The sequence below is a fragment of the Strongylocentrotus purpuratus genome, unplaced genomic scaffold (genome assembly GCF_000002235.5).
Source record: "Strongylocentrotus purpuratus isolate Spur 01 unplaced genomic scaffold, Spur_5.0 spur5_scaffold_12, whole genome shotgun sequence".
NCBI lineage: Eukaryota > Metazoa > Echinodermata > Echinoidea > Camarodonta > Strongylocentrotidae > Strongylocentrotus > Strongylocentrotus purpuratus.
This window is the reverse complement of record NW_022145597.1, coordinates 3,294,667-3,315,718: the sequence shown is the minus strand read 5'-3', so window position 1 is coordinate 3,315,718 and position 21,052 is coordinate 3,294,667. Positions and strand designations below refer to the sequence as shown.

The 21,052-nt window shown below is 38.1% G+C and overlaps 1 protein-coding gene across 1 annotated transcript; it reads right to left on the bottom strand.

Annotated features, from left to right (window-relative positions):
- Positions 1 to 12,345: 12,345 nt before the first annotated feature.
- Positions 12,346 to 14,364, bottom strand: LOC115922571. The gene is made up of 2 exons (XM_030981615.1): positions 14,130 to 14,364; positions 12,346 to 13,320 (listed from the first exon to the last, which is right to left on the bottom strand). The coding sequence occupies exon 2, from the start codon at positions 13,191 to 13,193 to the stop codon at positions 12,882 to 12,884; it is 312 nt and encodes a 103-aa protein (XP_030837475.1). The 5' UTR covers positions 13,194 to 13,320; positions 14,130 to 14,364; the 3' UTR covers positions 12,346 to 12,881.
- Between the last annotated feature and the right edge of the window lie 6,688 nt (positions 14,365 to 21,052).

Genomic DNA, 21,052 nt, shown 5'->3' with positions numbered 1-21,052 from the left:
CTTTTTTTACCAGAACTCAAGTTTATCTTTATAATGAATCACCAGAGTTTATCTGCCTTCAACTAACTTCAATATTTTCACCAGATTGATTTCTCAATTATACACCCGCGCTCTATATTTATATATATGTATTTTTTTCCTTTCTTCCCCTTCTGATGTTAAGCTTGCATTATATTTCTTTTGTTTAAATATGTATTTTTTTTTCTTTACATTTACTTATTGTAATGTAGTGTATTTGTTATTGTTTAATTTTGTGTTTTATCTCTTTATTCATATGTATTTCAAACAGCTATGCTAAGCTGAACGCATGTTATTTAATCACCGTATTTAAATAAATAAATAAACAAATTTCACCTCACTGGTCTGCATTTCCGAGAAGATTCACCTAAAGTGGTCAATACAGACACCGAGCTTTGGCGTAAAGAGTTCCAGTTGCGTAACTTGGGCTCGGTAATGGTAGGGGGCACCAAAAGCTTTCCAACCTTTTCTTTCAGTCACGGCTCCCTTTTAGGACTTAAACAAATTCTCGTCACCCCCAAGGGTTGCGAAAGCCTCTCACCCGAGAATTTACTATCCATATCCAAAATATTGCCTGCAAAAAATGAGACTTTTATTAAGGAAAAAAATGTATTCATCAATATACAATAAATATAATTTTGACTTTTTTGGTCATCTCGTTGCGAGAACCCATCATGTTTTATCAATTTTGTGAAGTGAAGCAAACGAGGGGGAAAGAAACACGTTGTTGTGGTTCAAATTTCATTTAAAGATATCATTAGAATAAATAAAGTTACATTCGCGTGCCTATAGTGTAGTACGGTATTTTTGCATTTTTGAATTCATTGAGGTCCAAGCTATCAGAAATTGATGGGTTTCAAATTTTCCCGAAGACACCAAATTTCCCTATTGCGCTTTATATGAGCCATTTTGGCGCCTAATATGGACCCCCCCCCCCCCCAGGAAGTGAAGGAGGGGTCTGAAAATTTGAACCCCTTCATTTTTGGCCAATTAGGACCCTTTTGAAGCCAAAACAGCAAGAACAACAAACAAACAAAATCAATTTTGGCAAAAAAATCCTACGGGATTACATACCACACCGCACTACCGCACTACTACTAGCCTGCTGCTCGAATCATGACGATATATTTGGGCAGCGATGTTCCCGAATGTCTTGATATCATCATATTGGGATATTCATGGACCTCGCTGCCTGTAACTATCTCGTTTCTAACTTTTTTGAAAGAGCGAAGTGAGCAAGGAAGAGTGCACCTAACGTTCTCTGAAATTTCCTAATCAAAATACCCAAAGTCATATAAGTATAATTATGTAGGCATTTTTGCGGTCTCAGAGACCATTTTTATGACATTGACGTTATTCTAACTCTCTAATTCTAGTTTTAATTCTAATTCTCTTTTGTTACTCCGGTTGAATGAATAACGCTGTACAAGATCTCCAAGATTTGAGTGGAAAGATTGACTAGGCCGCAAGGGGGTATACCCCTTGCCCATGTAACGTGTATAAATTGTGGATTTTAAAGTGAATCGGACACACATAATCTACCTGTCTCTTCAGTCCTATCTCCTATATGTCCTATGTTTCTCTGCTGTACTACATCAAGGACGCAGATCGTATGACCCCAAAGCATGTTCGATAATTGTATGCACCTCTTATAATCACAGCTAGGGTACTGATCTCAGCTACATTGGATGCTCTGCTTCAAGTTCAATCAAGGTCGACAGTCGATCGAGCACATCATGTCCCTGGTTGTATTGCCCTACAATCGTCGATCTCAAAGAAGCATTCATCCTTTGTTTTCCTCTCTTTTTTTCTTTCATTCATTTTCCCTTTTCTTGTAAGCAGTAGTCAAGGTTATAGAAAAAGAGTTCACATGATACAAAATCAGCTTCAGAGGGCAACCAAGCTGTTTATGTTCACTATCAAATCAACAAAGCCCTGTATTCAGAAAAGTGCTAGGTACGATAAGTTTCGCCTTTGGATACATTTCAAATGAAATAAGAGAAAACATCAAAACAAAACGATATATAACATTGATTGCATTGATCGAATGTTCATATGATGTACAAATGATGTACATAATTATGATGTACATAAATATACCTCTCATAGTATGAACAGTTCTATTTCACTTTTTTTTTTACTTCAGAACGTCACACGCTTCTATCTCTTTTTGGTCAGATAAATCTACCTTCTCTTTCTTCAAAAATATTTTGTTAACAAATCAGTTTTTAGTAACCATCACCTTCAATTACAAAACTACGTTGTAACTGCACTCCACGTATACAAAACTTTTTTATATAAATAAAGCAAAATATCCATATTTGTAATCAACAAGATGAGCTAAAATGATTTATTTAAAATGAAGGTTAGGAAACAGAACTGGGGAGTGTCGCAGTTCTGCTAGTCAGACCATATGCTAATAAGGCTTTACAGTGAAGATTTATTCCGCATCTAATTCGCGAAATCTCTGCTTGCTATCTGGTTGGGAGACTCAAAGTAGGATCAGGGGGAGCTCATCAAACGATAGTTGGGCTCATCCCTAGGAGGAGAAGGAATGACATGTACAACCAGAAGTTTGCATTAAAGGGAAACAATGCCTACATAGGAGTTTTAACAAGAGAATCTAACCCTTCTGCGATAGTTTGTGTCCAGAAGCGCAAAGGACTCCCATCTAGTCAAGAGTATCGACACAAAAAAATGAAAATATCGTCTGCAAAATGGAGAATGACGCCTTCAGAGTCTTTCAAACTCCTGATGACTCGTTTGATGTTGGGCTCAATAACATCAAATACGAAGAATTTAAAATCTCTTCAATGTAAATGTTTAATAATCTGAACTAAACGCCATTTTTTTGGCTGTGACAAATGGAGCGTGTCAAAGGTTTTTGGAAATTTAACAATGCCCTTTAAAGATACTATGTCCCTTTTGCAGCCAACCTCAAATGCTGTAGAACTTTGCAGGAATTATGAATATGTCATGTATGTCCTATCTGTGAAATTTAAACGTTAGCAGTGTCCTCATATTCAAATTATGCAAGGAAACCCGTTTACTTGCTATACTTCACTGTCAGACACTATTGAGTGACTGACTGGCTTTTTCTCTTCTTTGGTAATAACATACATAAAAAGAGTAAAGGGTACATGAGCATTTGTCTACATCAATAACCCACTTCTTGTGATGGCCAAGATTAAACTGATTGAATCTTTGCGCAGCATAAAACGTATGACCATTCGGTACAATTGTCTGAAAATCAAGACTATTACTTTTGGGCTCTATAGCCCTAAAGTCGATTTGACAACTAATAGTCGTTATTTTCCCACTTGAAGACATTTTTAAGTCCCAACTTTTTTAGGGAAGTTCTAAATTAGTATTATCTTTCAAATGCAGTTTGAATTTAACTTTTTCATTTTTTGGGCCTGCAAATGGGACATAGTATATTTAAAAAAAAAAAAAAAAGTATGCGAATTTGGTGAAAGACACTATAAGGACAGTGATTGATCAATACAATGTCACTCCGGGTCAGAACCCCGTCCTCTCACACCCTATCGACTTGTGGTTTACTATTAACGATCAACTTTTGTTTGAGATGATTTTAAAGGAAATCAGGGCCAAAACGATTTCATAAGCCTGGTATAAACAAGCAGGAGGGTATAATTGAACTTGACCTGGAGAAAGAGATCTGGGTCCAGACAAATTTTATTACCCACAGTGACAATTCTATTGGTGATTTACTCAAAACAAAAGAGGGCGAGTTAGTCAATATCCTTAAAGGTATTACAAAGTTTTGGTATGGGGTCATGAATTTGGTTCAAATTAACATGTTGGAAGCATATGCGTTCCTACAATATACATTGATCGTTGTCGCGGTTGAAATCGAGTCTAAAGTTATGAAATTATAAATAATAAACCCTTTATGTTGTATAGCTCCCTCTCAAGGTCAATATATTAATTTAGCTATGAAACAATGTTTCTTGACTAAAATCGACCGATTAGCTATTCCCGTTTGGAAATTATATATCCCAACTACATATTCTGAGATGTTCATGGTCGCAGCTACCATTGTACGGCCATAGGCGCTATTTGAAATTTATCAAAATTTACCGGGAGCACCGGTAAATTGTATATTCAATTTTTCTCGAAATCAGAAGTGTTTTAGGGGCTAATTTTGTTAGTGCTTATAATACATCCACAGGGGCATCCAAATATGAAGAGCTTGATTCCAAAAGGAGCTAAATCCATATTTTATCAAAATGGAGTTATTTGTCTTAAAATAATGTTATCCTACATGGGGACAAAATGCACTATACCACATTCGAAAATTTCACCAGGAAGTATGAAAAAATTTAGGTACAATATCATGTTTCATTCCAAAAGGAGCTAAATCCAAATCGGTTTCATTCCAAAAGGAGCTAAATCCACTTTGGGTATTTCTCCACTTTCCCTTTAGTAATGTACCTTCACGTCGTTATATATGTTAAAGGTGTCGCCCTGGACCAATAATATATGATAAGAAAAAAAATCTACCAGTTATTTGTGATTTTTACTAAATTTTTAGATTTTGTGGATTTAGCTCCTTTTGGAATGAAACATGGATTTAGCTCCTTTTGGAATAAAACGGATTTAGCTCCTTTTGGAATGAAACTCTTCATATATCAAAATTGTAAGAATTCACTATCCACCCAATTTTCAAAATTTCCCAAAACTTTGTATTACCTTTAAGAACAAAATGGAAGGTGTGCTTGTGACCTCTAGAACTCGTTGGATGGAGGATGGGGAAGAGCCTTCTAAGTATTCTTGGAATATGGAGAAGAGAAATATAGTGAATAAAACTATCAGTCGAGGGTCCTATCACATATGAAACATTATCTGCAGTTTTAAAGAAGTGAAAGGACGGAAAAGCTCCAGGTTTAGATGGGTTTACTTATGAAATTTATAAGTCTTTCTTTACAGATTTGGACTGGTTTTTAACAAAGGTCATTGAATCATTTATATGAATTAAGCCCAGGGAATTTTTTAAAAATTGGAGGCCCATATCGCTCTTGAATGTTTCATATAAACTTGCCTCAGCTTGTATTGCAGAAAGAAGTAGTATTCAAGGACAACAAAGGGTTTTAAGGCAGGACGATTTATAGGTGAAAAGATTAGACTAATATGTATGATTTAATTTAAGCTGCCAGGCATGACAATATTCGAGGTTTACTTTTGTCGATTGATTCTGGGAAGGCGTTTGATTCCGTTTCCCATCTTTTTCTTAACAAAATCATTCGTCATTTCAACTTTGGTCCCTCAATACAACAATGGATTAAAATTTTCTATAGTCAAGCTAAAGCATCAGTATCAGTAAATGGTTTTATATCAGAAGCAATTTGAAGTGGGAAGAGGTTGTTGAGGAAGAGGATGGTGGACTGAGCCCCTACCTATTTCTGTTATGTGCTGAGGTGTTGAATATGACGGTCAGGATTAACCAAGATATTTAGGGTATCAAAGTTAATAATATTAAATATAGTTTGTCACAATAAGCTGACGGCACTGACATCTTTCTCAATGGTTCCATAGATTCTATGAATGCAACCTTTAATGTTCTTGAAAATTTTGCCAAAATATTAGGTCTTAAAGTGAATATAGAAAAAACAAATTCTGTATGGATAGGAACTAATTGAAGCAGAATAGAAACAATATATGCTGACCGAAAAGTAAACTGGATCGATGAGAATGACACTTTTAAAATATATACTTGGTAAATTCTTTTCTAATAAGTTGGATGAAATGATCAATTTAAATTACCAGAAAGTTTTGTTGTATATTAAGAATTTGATAAATCTGTGGTCTAAGAGAAATCTTACCCTTTTAGAAAGGGTTACTGTTGTAAAATCCCTCCTACTTTCAAACTTAACGTGTTTTATTTTAGCTATTCCAGATCCTCCAATAGAGGTTATTAATGATCTCAATAGAACATTATATAAGTTTATCTGGAAAGGTATGGACAAAGTTACCAGAAACCAAATAATTCAAGACTGATGGTTGATGTTCAAATTTATGCACTTAAAGTGACATGGATAAGAAGAATTTTGGGAGCAGATAATGTACAGTGGTGTAACTTTCTTGTAAACATTGCTAACACTCCTGACCTGTTTAATGTTGAGGGTGGTTCGAAAAAAACTGTGTAATATATTTCATCCTAATAAAAACAACACATTTTGGATCGATGTTGGAGTAAGATTTGTGCTTTTCATGTACCACGAAATGAATATGATGTATTGATGAGTATGTTGAGGTTTAATGATAGAGTTAAAATTGGTGGTGATTGTATTTGTTATAATCATTGGGCTAAGAATGGTGTGAGGTTCGTTTAATAGTGATATCATGGATTATTCAGGGGAATTCCTTTCCCTTAACAGGTTAAGGGTGAGATTCAATGTTCGAACAAATTTTATTGAATACGGTGGAGTAGTGAACGCAGTTAGGAAAGTATTTGGTAGGCTCTTTGAGAATACATCTACTAAAATTACTAAACCCTTCAAACCTTTCCATTTTAATCTTCTTTTCAAAGATAAGAAAGGGTCGATGAATATTGATGATATGCTTTTTACTGTCAAAAAAGTCATAAGGAAATTTACTGGAAAATGGAATAATAAGTGGAACATTCGATACACTCAAGACAATTGGTCGGTACTGTATAATATCCCATATGAATGTACCACAGATCGTTCGTTCGTGTCTCCTTAGATCAAGATAGTTATGTAAAATTAAATTAAATTAAATTAATTTCTACCATTGCCCGATTGCTGCAATGGCCGTTTCATTAACAAGGGCCAGGTCTTCATCTGTGCAATAGATACAAAGCTAAGGTGGTTTCAGTTTAGACTCATCCACAGAATTTTAGGGGTTAATTTTTTTCTTTTTAAAATTAAGACAGTTGATTCAGGTCTCTGTTCATTCTGTAAGTTTGAAGAAGAGACATTAATTCACTTGTTATGTGCATGTTTTCTCAAAGAAAAGGTTAAAGCTTATCTGAACTAGTTTATAAGAGGGATTAGACCACACTGCATGGTCACTGGACAGGTGACCAACTCAGCTCTCAATTAACATAAGAAAAAGAGGATCATGGGGACCAATGGTCACCGATTAGGCATTGTTTTCTATATAGAGGGAGCAAGTAGCAACGAGTAGGACAGTGTGGCTTTAAGAGGTATTCTGATCAAGAGAGGTTCATCTTCATAAAAAAAAATCAGGGTGATACATTAATTTTGATAAGAAATGGGGATTGAATTTGGATTATTTTATGCAATAGGCTTCAACTGTGCTTCTTTATATTTTGTGTAACTTGAATATCTTCTCCGTGTAAAACTGATGTATTGACATTGCAAATTGATATGAAACTGATAAAAGTAAATGTTTAATAACTATGATGAATAATAATAAAAAATATTCATTACTTAAATCAATCAAAATGAGACATCTCTAATTCAATCATATGGTTCATAATTCCGAAATCAAATATGATTTACAATTCCGAAGGTTCATAATTTAGAAAATAACATTAAACCTAGATGCTGGCCTATTTTTTTGCTGAATTGCGAACCTTTGGAATACCGAAACCTTTTTCATTTTCGGAATTATGTAGTCTGTTTCAAATTCAGATTTATTATCCTTGAAATTGTTTTTTCCGGTCACCGATTTGAATCAATATCTCCTCCCTATTTTGATCACCTCGTTTCAGTTCTTTTGTCTTATCCCCGCACATCTGCTTGATGTTAAAAGGTGGTGTCTTTCAATCCATTCAAACTTTTTCAGGTCTGTGAACAAATATTGATTTGGTCCCTGGAATGTTTTTGGAAATTGAGGCTCTGCACGTGTGGTGCGAGTAGTGCCGTATCAGCCCCACGTTCAACTAAATAAATTCTCGTTTGATATTATTAGATATTTTGCAAGACTGAATAAGCTTTTTCAAAATAAGTACCCTAGAACATAGGATTACACGGTTTGATTGGTTAAAGGCAAAGTTGCAAACCCCAAATCAGGAAAAATCAGAATATAGACCATGAATATGAAAAGTCATAGCTGGATTGCTCGTAAGAAAGATGACTCAGCCACACAGAATATCCCGCTTGGAATCGTATAAGACCGTAGTCTGATTTTATTCAATCTGAAAGAACAAATTGAAGAATTCATAAATACATAAGTCAACTGGACTCATTCATATCAGTTTGAAGTATAAATGTAACTTCTATAACAGAAAATGCAATTCTGCCTGAATATCCCTTTTCTCGTGAATAATTAGGCACTAATTTAAATATAGATATGACCAAAATGGCATCTTATATATGTTTCATAATATTCCTACAAATACCCCTATTCAACATTCAGGTTTTATGAATGACAACACAAGGTCAAATGATTTCTATTGACTTTCATAACAAATGTGACATAACTTTCAAGTCACTGATATTCATACTAAAACCCATACAGAAATTCCTTTAAATGACTTCATCGAATGTCATAAAATAGCTTCACCAGAATATAACAGATATCCTAAAATTCCCTTTTGTAAGACTTAGGGTCTAGTGTAGTTGAAAAGCCAACAACAAGCTCCGTGTGCAATACCAAAAGCTAGTCTTAATTCAGACCAATGATTAATTGAAAGTCTATCAAAACGACCATAAATAAACCACCAAATCAGCCTTTTCCCTGTAAATTGTAAATACAAGAGTGCTACAATAAACCCTGAAAATAATGCCCTTTAATATTTATATACAGCTTATTCTTAGCAATGTATCAAATACATGTCAAATATCTACTTTATATCAAATGCTCTGCACACAAGACTATCAACTTTACACGTGTACACTTTCACTGAGCGAAATTCCATTTCGTTTCAAACAAATAAGAAAACATCCATAATTTCATGTCTGCATAAAACATTCTAAAAACACATTCACACCAAGCTGTACTCACTTCTTGGCAGGATATACTGTTGAAATACGAATTATCTCATTGTGAAATGAGGCATTCTGCACGAAAAATTAGTAGGCGAACATCGCAAGATGTCACCTCTATGAAACCCCAATAGTGCTCTGCCGGTTTTTACATTAATTAGCACATACGTACACGTTGACCACTGAATTACGTAACGGTATCTGCGAATCAAAAAACATAATGAAAATCAGTTTCGTCAGCGAAACATCCTCCCCCCGCCTATGAGGCCTTGCCTCAATACATAAATCAATATATCAATATCTGTATCAAAATGCCAGAATGTAATATCAATTACATGTATAAACTTTTGAATCAACTATCTGAAAAAACGTTTACAATAAATGTCATTGTTGCAAAAATTCACTGGTAAACTGTTTTAAAGTCAACTTCAGTCATATGATGCTAGCGATTTACAAGAAAAAAACATCTTGTAATTCTTTACAAACAACAACACTGGTTGATAAAAAACCGATCGCAAGAAGAAAAACCTGTCGCGGCTAAAATGGTCGCGAATAAATTTGATCACGAGACGAGTAGAACCGATCGTGAGTAGAACTGGTCACGAATACATCTGAACGCGAGTTGAGCTGGTCACGAATATAGCTGGTCGCGAATATAGCTGGTCGCGAGTAGAGTAGGTCGCGAGTAAAGCTGCTGAAACTGTGTAAAATTGCTATATGCTTCTTATCATATCAAAAATAACCTTCATTTCAAAAGAAATTTCCATCAATTATGCTTTTAACTGTGTTGCACAAATTAAACTCTTCACTGGAATGCAAAATGCATTTCTATCAATTTCCGCTATCCTCTGTATTAATGCGAAGAAAAAAAAACCATTCACTCGTCTTCATATCCTTCAGCAGGGTATATAATAGCGATTCTGCCGATCGGGCGACGGTATTCTCCCGAAGCGGTTTTCACTTTTAACATTTCGAACTCTCCCATCTGGACCAGGGTACACTTGTATTACCCGACCCAGAAGCCACTTTCCGCGGACTGCATTAGCATCTGCTAACATTACGACGTCATCGACGCGAACATTTCGACGGTCTGCATTCCACCTTCTCCTTGGCACCAGTAGAGGTAGAACATCTCTCGTCCAACGTTGCCAAAAGGAGTCGACGATTTGTTGAACATATTCAACTCGATGTCTTGAATTTCCTGAACTTTTGAATGGACCCTGTGGTACTTGGCGCGAAGCTCTCCCTAGTAGCATGTCGTTTGGACACAAGTAGCTTCCTTCATCAGTGTCGTTAGGAATCCTACCAATAGGACGTTGATTAACCAGGTTGGCTACTTCTAAAAAGTCTGTGTCCCTGCAAGATACAACACTGCTTTCTCACTTTCCCAGTTGTGGCTGCAACTCTGCCGTGTCTATCCTGAGGCCACTCACTTTCTGTAGAGTACAGGAACTCTGAGCCTTGCTGCCATCTGTGTCCTAACTTTGCTGCTGGAAGACCTCTTGACACATCATCGGCAGGGTACTGATTACCTGGAACATATCTCCACTGGGCAGGATCAGACTGACTTTGAACCTCTGCTATCCTTACTGCTACAAACGTCTTAAAGCATTTTCTCTTCCTCCGTACCCACGGTAGAACAATCCTGCTATCTGTCATGAACATCACCTGTTCAACTTGCAGTCTCAGCTCCTTCATGACAGTAGTGAAGAGTCGTGTAGCCATAACTGCTGCTTGTAGTTCCAATCTGGGTATGGTCATCTTCTTTAATGGGGCCACTCTGGACTTGGCCATTACATCATTACCGTTATCAAGCGGCCACCTCAGATAGATGCATGCTCCGAAAGCATTCTGGGATACATCTGCAAATCTGACATCATAATCACCGTTCTCAAGCTGCCACCTCAGATAGACGCATGCTCCGAAAGCATTCTGGGATGCATCTGCAAATCTACACAGCATTGGATGATTGATAATCATTGTTGATGGTGTGAGGCTTCTTTCAAACTTAACCTCATCTAACTCCTTCATCTCCTTGAAAAAGGCTATCCACCACTTCTGGTCTGCTTCTGGCAGCATCTCATCCCAGTCATAGCCCTTTCCCAAAAGGCTCTGTATCCCAATCTTGGCACGGATCAGGAAGGCTGCTGCAAAGCTGAGTGAGTCTAATACTTGTGCTATCTGCTTCAAGATCTTTCTCTTGCTGAGGCTCCATTCTGGTTTAACCTCAGAATACTCTTGCAAATCCTTCTCATCCTTCTCATCCTTCTCATCCTCCGACAGCTTTCTGGAGAATTTCAGGTCTTCCATTTCTCTCATCTGCTCTTTGTATGCAGATGCATACTTCTCATTTCTTTCCGGTCTCTTTTCTGTAGTCACCAAGATCTTGTTATCTGGTAAAAGATCCACCTGACTTGAGATCTTTATGTGAAGTACTGAACTGGAGCTGACACGGTCAGTGGGTCCTTTCCCAAACACCACCCATCCTACTGGAGATCTGCGAGCTGCTAAATGTCCAACCTCTCTAACTTCTCCGCCATGGAGTCTGGCATGATCTATGCCCACTAGGAGGTCGACTGCTCCAGTACCTCGCTTCAACTCTTGCTCCTTCAGTCCAAACTTCTTCGATAGAAGGCCCAAGTCTACTGCTGTAATGTCCCCACTTATGCAGTGTATGCCTATAGCGTCAATCATAATAGGCATGGTGCTTTTCCCTGCTTCTCTGATGGGTATCCGATACTTGAGAGTTTGGAGAACCTCCTCATCTCGTCCAATCTTGACCATTGTTATGGTTATTGGCGTTCCCTTAAGCTTGAGCCTCTCTGCAAAACCTTTACGAATAAGGCTTATCTCAGCACCAGAATCCAATAGCAGATTTCCTTGCTGCATAGTTCGTTTAGATATCACATCCACTATCGTCACGGGAAGGAGACATTCATTTGCAATGACCGTAGCTACTCCCACTTGTTTCACCAATCCTCCTTCCTCAACTATGCTCCTTTCAGTATGAAGTAACGGATGATGATACCATGTGCACTGCACTCCGTTCCTGGATTCACTACAACGGCGTCGCCTGTTGCAGTTACTCATCACGTGGTCTCGTCCAGCTTTCTTCAAACAGCTGTAGCAGGCACGACTGCTCTTTACCATCTCCCATCGTTCAGGTGCCGATTTGGAGATGAAATCCCTACACTGATCTGTCCAATGTCCAGTATAACTTTTGCAGACCCAGCACTTAAACTCCTTTGTGGACTGGTTCATGGATGGTTTCTCCTCTGCCGTGGAGACCATGTTCACTATGCTGGACTTGGCTTCACTACGAAGAGGAGCTGATGACCTCATGCGAGCTCGCATCTCCTTCGCCATCCAGTTCATTAGAGAATGCAGAGTCGTCTCCGAACTGCCATCTTGGTCTCGGAACCATAACCTCCGATCATCTGGACACATCTTTCTCTCTATTATGGCCAGCATGTGACTGTTGTTCATGTCGTTCTGCTTCCCGATCTCGTTCAGGGTGTTGAAGCTTCTCCTTACCAGATGGACCAGGTCGCAGAACCTGGCATCTTCACCCTCTTTCAGTGGCCTAAACTTAGATATGTCGCTGATGATGGTGTCCGCCACATATCTAGAATCCCCATGAATGGTATCTAGTTGCTCCCAGGCAGCCGCGTAGTCCTGTCCAATACCTTGGATAAGTTGCAGTGGTTTGCCCTGAAGGCATGAACGAAGAATCATCATAGCATCTCTGGAGCTACATCTGCTACCTATGACATGTTCAAAATCTGACTTAAAGATGCAGTACTCACGGATGTCTCCACTGAACTTTGGGAGCCTTGGTCTTTCGATCTTGAAGTGGCTCATGCTTTCCTGAGCAAATCCTTGATGACCAGGAAGAACACTGACCGTGGTGTCTTCCCCTGTAGGACTTTACGAAGCACTTTCATCAACCTTGACGTAGTCAATGAACTTGCACTGTAACTTCGAGAAATCATTCTGAACATCTTCCACCCAGACGTCCTCTCTATCATACTCTGCTTCGTCTTTGATGGTCATAGTAAACTTGTCATGAGCATCTTCCACTTCATGGTATGCCTGCTCATACTTCTCGAAGGATTTCTGTGCCTCCGCCCTACTTCGGCCGCCATCTATCAGTTGCTCTGTAGCCTTGCCGAATCTCGTGAATCTGGACTTGGCACCCCTTCGCTTGAACTTCAGGTTACTTTCATCAGTCGACGTCATCTTTCCTATCGTATCCCAGGTTAGCAGTAGGAAATTGAATTGTTGGATTGCTCGTAAGAAAGATGACTCAGCCACACAGAATATCCCGCTTGGAATCGTATAAGACCGTAGTCTGATTTTATTCAATCTGAAAGAACAAATTGAAGAATTCATAAATACATAAGTCAACTGGACTCATTCATATCAGTTTGAAGTATAAATGTAACTTCTATAACAGAAAATGCAATTCTGCCTGAATATCCCTTTTCTCGTGAATAATTAGGCACTAATTTAAATATAGATATGACCAAAATGGCATCTTATATATGTTTCATAATATTCCTACAAATACCCCTATTCAACATTCAGGTTTTATGAATGACAACACAAGGTCAAATGATTTCTATTGACTTTCATAACAAATGTGACATAACTTTCAAGTCACTGATATTCATACTAAAACCCATACAGAAATTCCTTTAAATGACTTCATCGAATGTCATAAAATAGCTTCACCAGAATATAACAGATATCCTAAAATTCCCTTTTGTAAGACTTAGGGTCTAGTGTAGTTGAAAAGCCAACAACAAGCTCCGTGTGCAATACCAAAAGCTAGTCTTAATTCAGACCAATGATTAATTGAAAGTCTATCAAAACGACCATAAATAAACCACCAAATCAGCCTTTTCCCTGTAAATTGTAAATACAAGAGTGCTACAATAAACCCTGAAAATAATGCCCTTTAATATTTATATACAGCTTATTCTTAGCAATGTATCAAATACATGTCAAATATCTACTTTATATCAAATGCTCTGCACACAAGACTATCAACTTTACACGTGTACACTTTCACTGAGCGAAATTCCATTTCGTTTCAAACAAATAAGAAAACATCCATAATTTCATGTCTGCATAAAACATTCTAAAAACACATTCACACCAAGCTGTACTCACTTCTTGGCAGGATATACTGTTGAAATACGAATTATCTCATTGTGAAATGAGGCATTCTGCACGAAAAATTAGTAGGCGAACATCGCAAGATGTCACCTCTATGAAACCCCAATAGTGCTCTGCCGGTTTTTACATTAATTAGCACATACGTACGTACACGTTGACCACTGAATTACGTAACGGTATCTGCGAATCAAAAAACATAATGAAAATCAGTTTCGTCAGCGAAACAATAGCCATTCAAACATCTAATGAATCGTTTGATGTTGGGCTTAATGACATCAAATATGAAGATTTTAAAATCTCTTTAATAGAAATGTTTGATAATATGATGAATGATAAAAAGCCCTTAATATCTAAGTCAATCAAAATGAGACATCTGTAATTCAATGGTTCCTAACTTCGAAATCAAATATGATTTACAATCCCAAAGGTTCGTAACTTCAAAGGTGACATATAACCTAGATGGAGGCCTCTTTTTTCTGAACTACGAACCTTTGGGATACCGAAAACTTTTTCATTTTCAGAATTATGTAGTTTGTTTCAAATTCAGAATTATGAACCTTCTGAAAAACGAACCTTGTTTCTGAATGCTCTATCTTATGTTGTTATCTGATGTATCACTTTATAGTTTTATAATTTTACCTTATTTTGTATTTTTGATCGACTTATACTCTTATTCTGTCATGATTGTATTCTGTTTTGTATATTTTATTGGAATTGAATAAACTGAACTTGAACTTGAGCTTGAATAATAAACCTTATTTTATTTTCGGAAATATGAACCCCCTATTAGTTTAGAAAATTATTTTTTCCCGTTCACCGATTTCTAAATTACGAACCTTTGGAATACAGAAACATTTTTCATTTTCGGGATTATGTACACTGTTTTAAATACAAAATTATGAACCTTTGGAAAAAACGAACATTGATTCTGAATAATGAACCCTTTTTAAGTTTCGGTAATCCAAACCCCCTCGCATGGGCAGTTTCTATTTCAGAATTACGGACATTGGGAATCATGATCCTTTGGGAAAACGTCCCTGCTAAAAGTTATTTTTTTCCTAAATACACAAGTCCCACGAATGCCCATACTAATGGGACTAAGCAGTAGTGAATATCCAGATAAAGAGGGACACGTTCCTATGGCAGCCCTACTCTTTGTATTATGACCGTCTTCTTCTATCTTTGTCGTGTAAAGTATTGTCTTGTCCCTTTCTCGTCTCTGTTGGCATCCCCCTTTTTCTTTCCCCTATTTTGTAGTTCCTTTTGTAGTTACAGATTAGTTAATTTAATTACTCATTATTCCTAAGTTTCATTTGAGGTGTTCAAACTTGTACAAGCATTGCTTTTTAGTGGACCCCTCTGTTTCCAACATGTATTTCTTAAATTTGTTTTAAATGCTTATAATTGATTTGTAATGTTTTGTTGGAAACATGAATAAATTTGAAATTGAAATTGAAATTGAAATTGAATTGAAGACTCAAAGTGGGGGTGCTTCATAGGCTAGACCTTCCTCCCTTGTTTTAAGGGTCCCCATGTCACATTCGCCGTGAAAGGCATTAGGTTAATATTTTACTCTAGTGCTTTCTTCTCCCAGGGGAAATTTTCCTGGGGATCGTAGTTTTATTTAGAACCCGCTTGTACATTTAGGGGCGCACTTGAAATGCTCGGAACTTGTTTATTTCATCTCCTCAAAATTGGTCTGATCACATAGTCTAGGAAATTGTTTTTTCCCGGCCACCGATATGAATCAATATCTCCTCCCTATTTTGATCACCTCGTTTCAGTTCTTTTGTCTTATCCCCGCACATCTGCTTGAGGTTAAAAGGTGGTGTCCTTCAATCCTAAAACAACGTCCTCTCTTATTGACCATGTGTATATACTAGCGTTTTTCAGCTGGGGTGCCGCGAGAAAAATGTATTTACATCACAAAATTATTTGGGAGTTACGTCGATTTCGTGAAACACCATACTACTAGTTTAGGTCATTTTTTTGAGGAAAAAGCATTTTAAAGATAGAAAAGGGTATTTCTTCCTAGCTCGCTTTACTCGCTCGCATTATTTAGAAACACGATGATTTCAAGCAGCGAAGTGCCTGAATAGCTCCATATTTGCTAACAATGTGTTCGGATAACCTTCTATTTGAGAGCGAAGTGCTCTGATATATTTTATCTTTTACATAAAAATTACATTTTACTGCTAGTTTGCTTCACTCGCTCGCAACATTTAGTATAAATGGGATAATTCCGGGCTTTACGTTGCCCGAATATCCTCATATTTATGTATATTTGGCGGCTGGATCGATGTCTTCATACTTTAATATGTATCATATTTAGTTTGAAGATTACAAACTAGTTTTTTTTATATATTAAAGATATAAATTTGGGGGCTTGCTCGCTTCGACGCTCCCAATAAATAGAAACAAATATGCCCGTAGTAATGTACATTGCACTTGATAAGTTTCAGGGTCATGTACAAGTAATATTCTGTGATGAATTTGGGATTGGGGTGACGCGGAACCTTTTATTTCTGAAAAAGGGTGCCGTGATTGAAATAAGGTTGACAGCTTCTGGCTCATAGGTGTGCTCATTAGGTTTAAAACCTGACCCTATGGGGGCACAGGCTGTTTATGCATCCACACCTTAAATTTGCCGCTCGTGTGACAGACGCATCCTAATGCCATGCAAACGGTGTTGCAAAGATGCAGCAGTATTTTGGTCTCTTGTTGGTTTCTTTGAAATTCAAAATGATGCAAGAAATGGTATATTACACAAGTCAAAATTATGTGCAATGTGAATATATTATATAAATATAAAGATAGTGAGATGACTTTAACAAAATGCATATCCTATAATGTGTCTTCTTAACCTCTTAGTGCCTAGTATTTCTATAAAAACCAACTTCTTTATGCAATTTGTAAATTTGTAAAAGATTCGATGGCAGTGAAATCACGGAGAATGACTACTCATCCTGAGCGCAGCACTCTACAACAGATGGCTGGAGAGTACAGTCAAGTCTGTGTAGGTATGTAAGCTGGAATTCAGTCAGAGCTTATATGTTAGAATTGAGATTATGACGTATGATCATATCATTGTGTTGTTTGTCGTTCTCTCAAGAGAGAATCAACATGTGGTCAACCAGGTTTGTGGGTTCAGAGGTCGCTAGGGAGGCCAATGCAAGCCACGAATTCTTCTTTAAAGCCCCCATCACATCAAACTAGTTCTCACTACGTTTTGGAACCGTCCTAGAAAATCATAAAACGGGTTGTGGTCGGAGTAGAATTTGTGAATAATGTCTATAATTCGACCCCAGTTTGTTCATAAACAGTCCCCAATACGTCCATCTCGTCTGTACCCCGTCCACAGTCAGTTCATATCAAGTATATTTGCCATTTCCAGGCATGTCAAGCCAGTCCATAGTTTATACCCGTTATTAACTAGTTCTACCTCATTCCCAATACAACTAAACCGATTCAAACAAGTTCAGAGACAGTTCAGCTTGTCGTTATCTCGTTCTTAGTGCGTTCGAACGCCTTACTAGAGCGTGTGAAATCACGTCCTTGCTCAAGGGTTATAATACCCCAGCGCGTTCTTGCCATTCCTTATTCCCGTTTAACTTGAACGATTCAAGCTGTGCAAATCAAGACATTCAAGTGAAGCCCGCATCACACTAAACTAGTTCTACGTTCTGTAAAATGTTGCCAAACGTGCTCAAATTATGTGCGAACGGAGTAAACGTAGAAGCAACTGTTAACGATCTGTTTAAGAACTTTATGGACGGGGAGGGTGCTCTAAAACTTTGAGCTTGTTCAAAATTGTCCCCGTCCAGCAATTAGACTGACTGACAACGTACTTAAAACGAGATGGACGTACTACGAACGGAATTGCCGTACTTCGGTCCTACTAGCAACGTGTTACATACTAGCTGGACGTATTGGAAACGAGGTAGAACTAGTTATGAACTTGTTTAAACTGATTACGGACGGGCCTGGACTGCTTGGAAACGGCAAATTTACCCAATCTGAACTTGATATAAACTGACTGTGACGGGGTACAGACGAGATGGACGTATTGAAGACTGTTTATGAACGGTCTAGGACCGTATCATAGACATTATTTACACCTTCTACATTCGACCATTACCCGTTTTTTAAGATTTTCTAGGACAGTTCCGGAACGTAGTGATAACTAGTTTGGTGTGATGGGGGCCTAGCTGCTGCTAATTGATGCTTGATCACAGCACGTTGTAATACATTCTTAGTAGGATCGTAGTACGGCGATTCCGTTCATAGTACGGCAATCAGTCCGTTTGTAGTACGTTCTCCCCGTTTTAAGCATGTTGTCACTCCATCTAATCGCAGGACGGGGACAATTTTGAACAGGCTCAAAGTTCTAGGGAACTCTCCCGTATAGCCAGTCCAAACCCGTCCATGAAGTTCTTAAAATACTACGTTCAACTCCGTTCGCACAGAGTTTGAGCATGTTTGGCAACATTTTCCAGAACGTATTAAGAACTAGTTCGGTGTGATGGGGGCTTTAGCAGTGAGGACAAGTCCACAGTACCAAACGGTCTTGGGTTGGGAGCATGTTGCTTGCCCAACTTGGCGTGTTGTCTACTTGGTCTCTACTGCTTTAATGCTGTGCTTTTCTAAAGTTGAAGCGCCTTCTTAGCACATTTACCAAATGATGTGGGTTTAATCCCAAAGCCTTTTCAGGATGCCTGCAGGGTACGTGTCCTTAAATTTTTTCCTTGAGCCACTAAAGGATCTTACATGCATTGTACACTGGTACACTATGATGTGAGAAGTTTCTCTGTTAGTCAGGATTAGGAGCTTACTGTCAGAATCGTCAGCTGATTGATACGAGTAGTAACATGACTTTCAAAAAAAAAAATGACTCTTTCTTCATCTTTCTGTCTCTACTTTTTCTCTGTATGTCTTTTTTTTTCGCTCTCTCTCTCTCTCTCTATTCTTGCTGTCCCACTCTCTCTCTGCCCCTCTTTCTTCCTGCTTATCAAATCTCTTGTCTCCTGTCTTCACCATGTCTCTTCCCCTATCACTCAGGCTACATCAAAATAATGAAACTACATATTTACTAATGATCAATAAGAATGTGATGAATTACAGGAGTTTGTTTGGTAACTTAGACAAAAACTTGTAAGGTGCGAATTCAAAGTTTCTCTCACATTTCAATAATCAATACCAATTGTATTTCGTTATATATATTTTTCACAATAATTATACATCAACAATGTTCAAAATAGGATATTAATTTGCTACATAAAAATGAGAAGCACCCTATATCGCCGTCAAGGCAAACTAAACATTATATTACGAGGCACAACGAACATGAGAAATAGAAAAGCTAGCTGTTAAGATTGCCGTAATAATCATCATAACATTTGTCACGTCATGTATCAGATAAAGAATGCCAACTGTAGATGAAATGCATGTCTCAGGGCATATACACAGGCAGGGGCGTACGCAGGATTTTTTCAAGGGGGGGGGGGTTTTAAAATCGGGCCCAAAATATTTTGATCCCGAAAAATTTAAAATCGCGCCGGCCGAAAAGTCGCTCAGTGGGGGGGGGGGGGGGGGGGGGGGGGGGGGGGGGGGGGGGGGGGGGTAAGCGGACACTTTTTTTTTTTTAAGGAGTCCAAAAAAAAATCGCAACCACTCAGCCAGCCGAAAAGTCGCTCAGTGGGGGGGGGGGGGGGGGGGGGGGGGGGGGGGGGGGGGGGGGTAAGCGGACACTTTTTTTTTTTTTTTTGGAGTCCAAAAAAAAATCGCAACGACTCAGCCAGCCGAAAAGTCGCTCAGGGGGGGGGGGGGGGGGGGGGGGGGGGGGGTAAGCGGACACTTTTTTTTTATTTTTTTGGTCTCGAAATTTGAAAATTTGACATTTTTCTTCGTTGGGGGGGGGGGGGGGAAGGTCACCTTTTTATGTTAGCCGTGGGCATATTTTTTTTTTTCCAAAGGGGGGGGGGGGTTTTAGGTTTTTTAGGGGGGTTTACACACATAAAATACAAAAGGGGGGGTTTGAACCCCCCAAAACCCCCCCCCCTGCGTACGCCCCTGTACACAGGGTTGTTATTAATTATTGGAAGTACATGTATAAAAACGAAGCTATGCTCCTACCGAACATTGGGGAGGTCGTTTAGACCCCCTTTAATTTGAATTCATCAAATTGTTTAGTTAAACGTTTACGTGATTGCAGAGACTGCTAATTTCAAATAGCACGGGTCGACTCATAAAACCTATATCAAATTGATACAAAATCCACCTTGTTGCTCTTTCAAAACTGTAACATCTTAAAATTAAATGTTTGGTGTAAGACAATTGTGTATGAATGTGTGATGAGAAGCAATAGCCCAATAATTATACATGTCTAAAATGAAATGGGCAAAATAAAAGCCGTCGAACGCAACAAGTGAATACATAAAGTGCTTGCCTGACTGTTTCAACAAAAAGTCAATTTCTGATTCGTACTGTCAATCACATGCACTTAACTATAATTGAAGAATCAGGCAATCCGCCCATTCTGGTGTAAACAATTTTTAAACTCTATACATTGGAGAGAGAATTTAAGTGGAAAGAAGAAGAAAAAATTACGACTGTACACAGTAACATTGATTACTTAGAGGTACAGAGGTATGTTACTCTCCATACACGTACACGTAATCACCAAATTAAAAAGAGTCTTCGCTCATCCATGTACAAACTTTGGCCGTGCAGGACGAGTTTTACCAACTCACAGCACTATAGGAAAAAAAATGTTGATCGAAAAAGCATTATTTATAATTTGACATGTCTATCAAGTAGACATGGTCATTAGCAGGACATTTTCGTGTCCTGTTAACGATTAAACAATAGAATTACTGCCCTCTACGTACGTTTGTAGGCAGAGGAAACCTAAAGGCCTC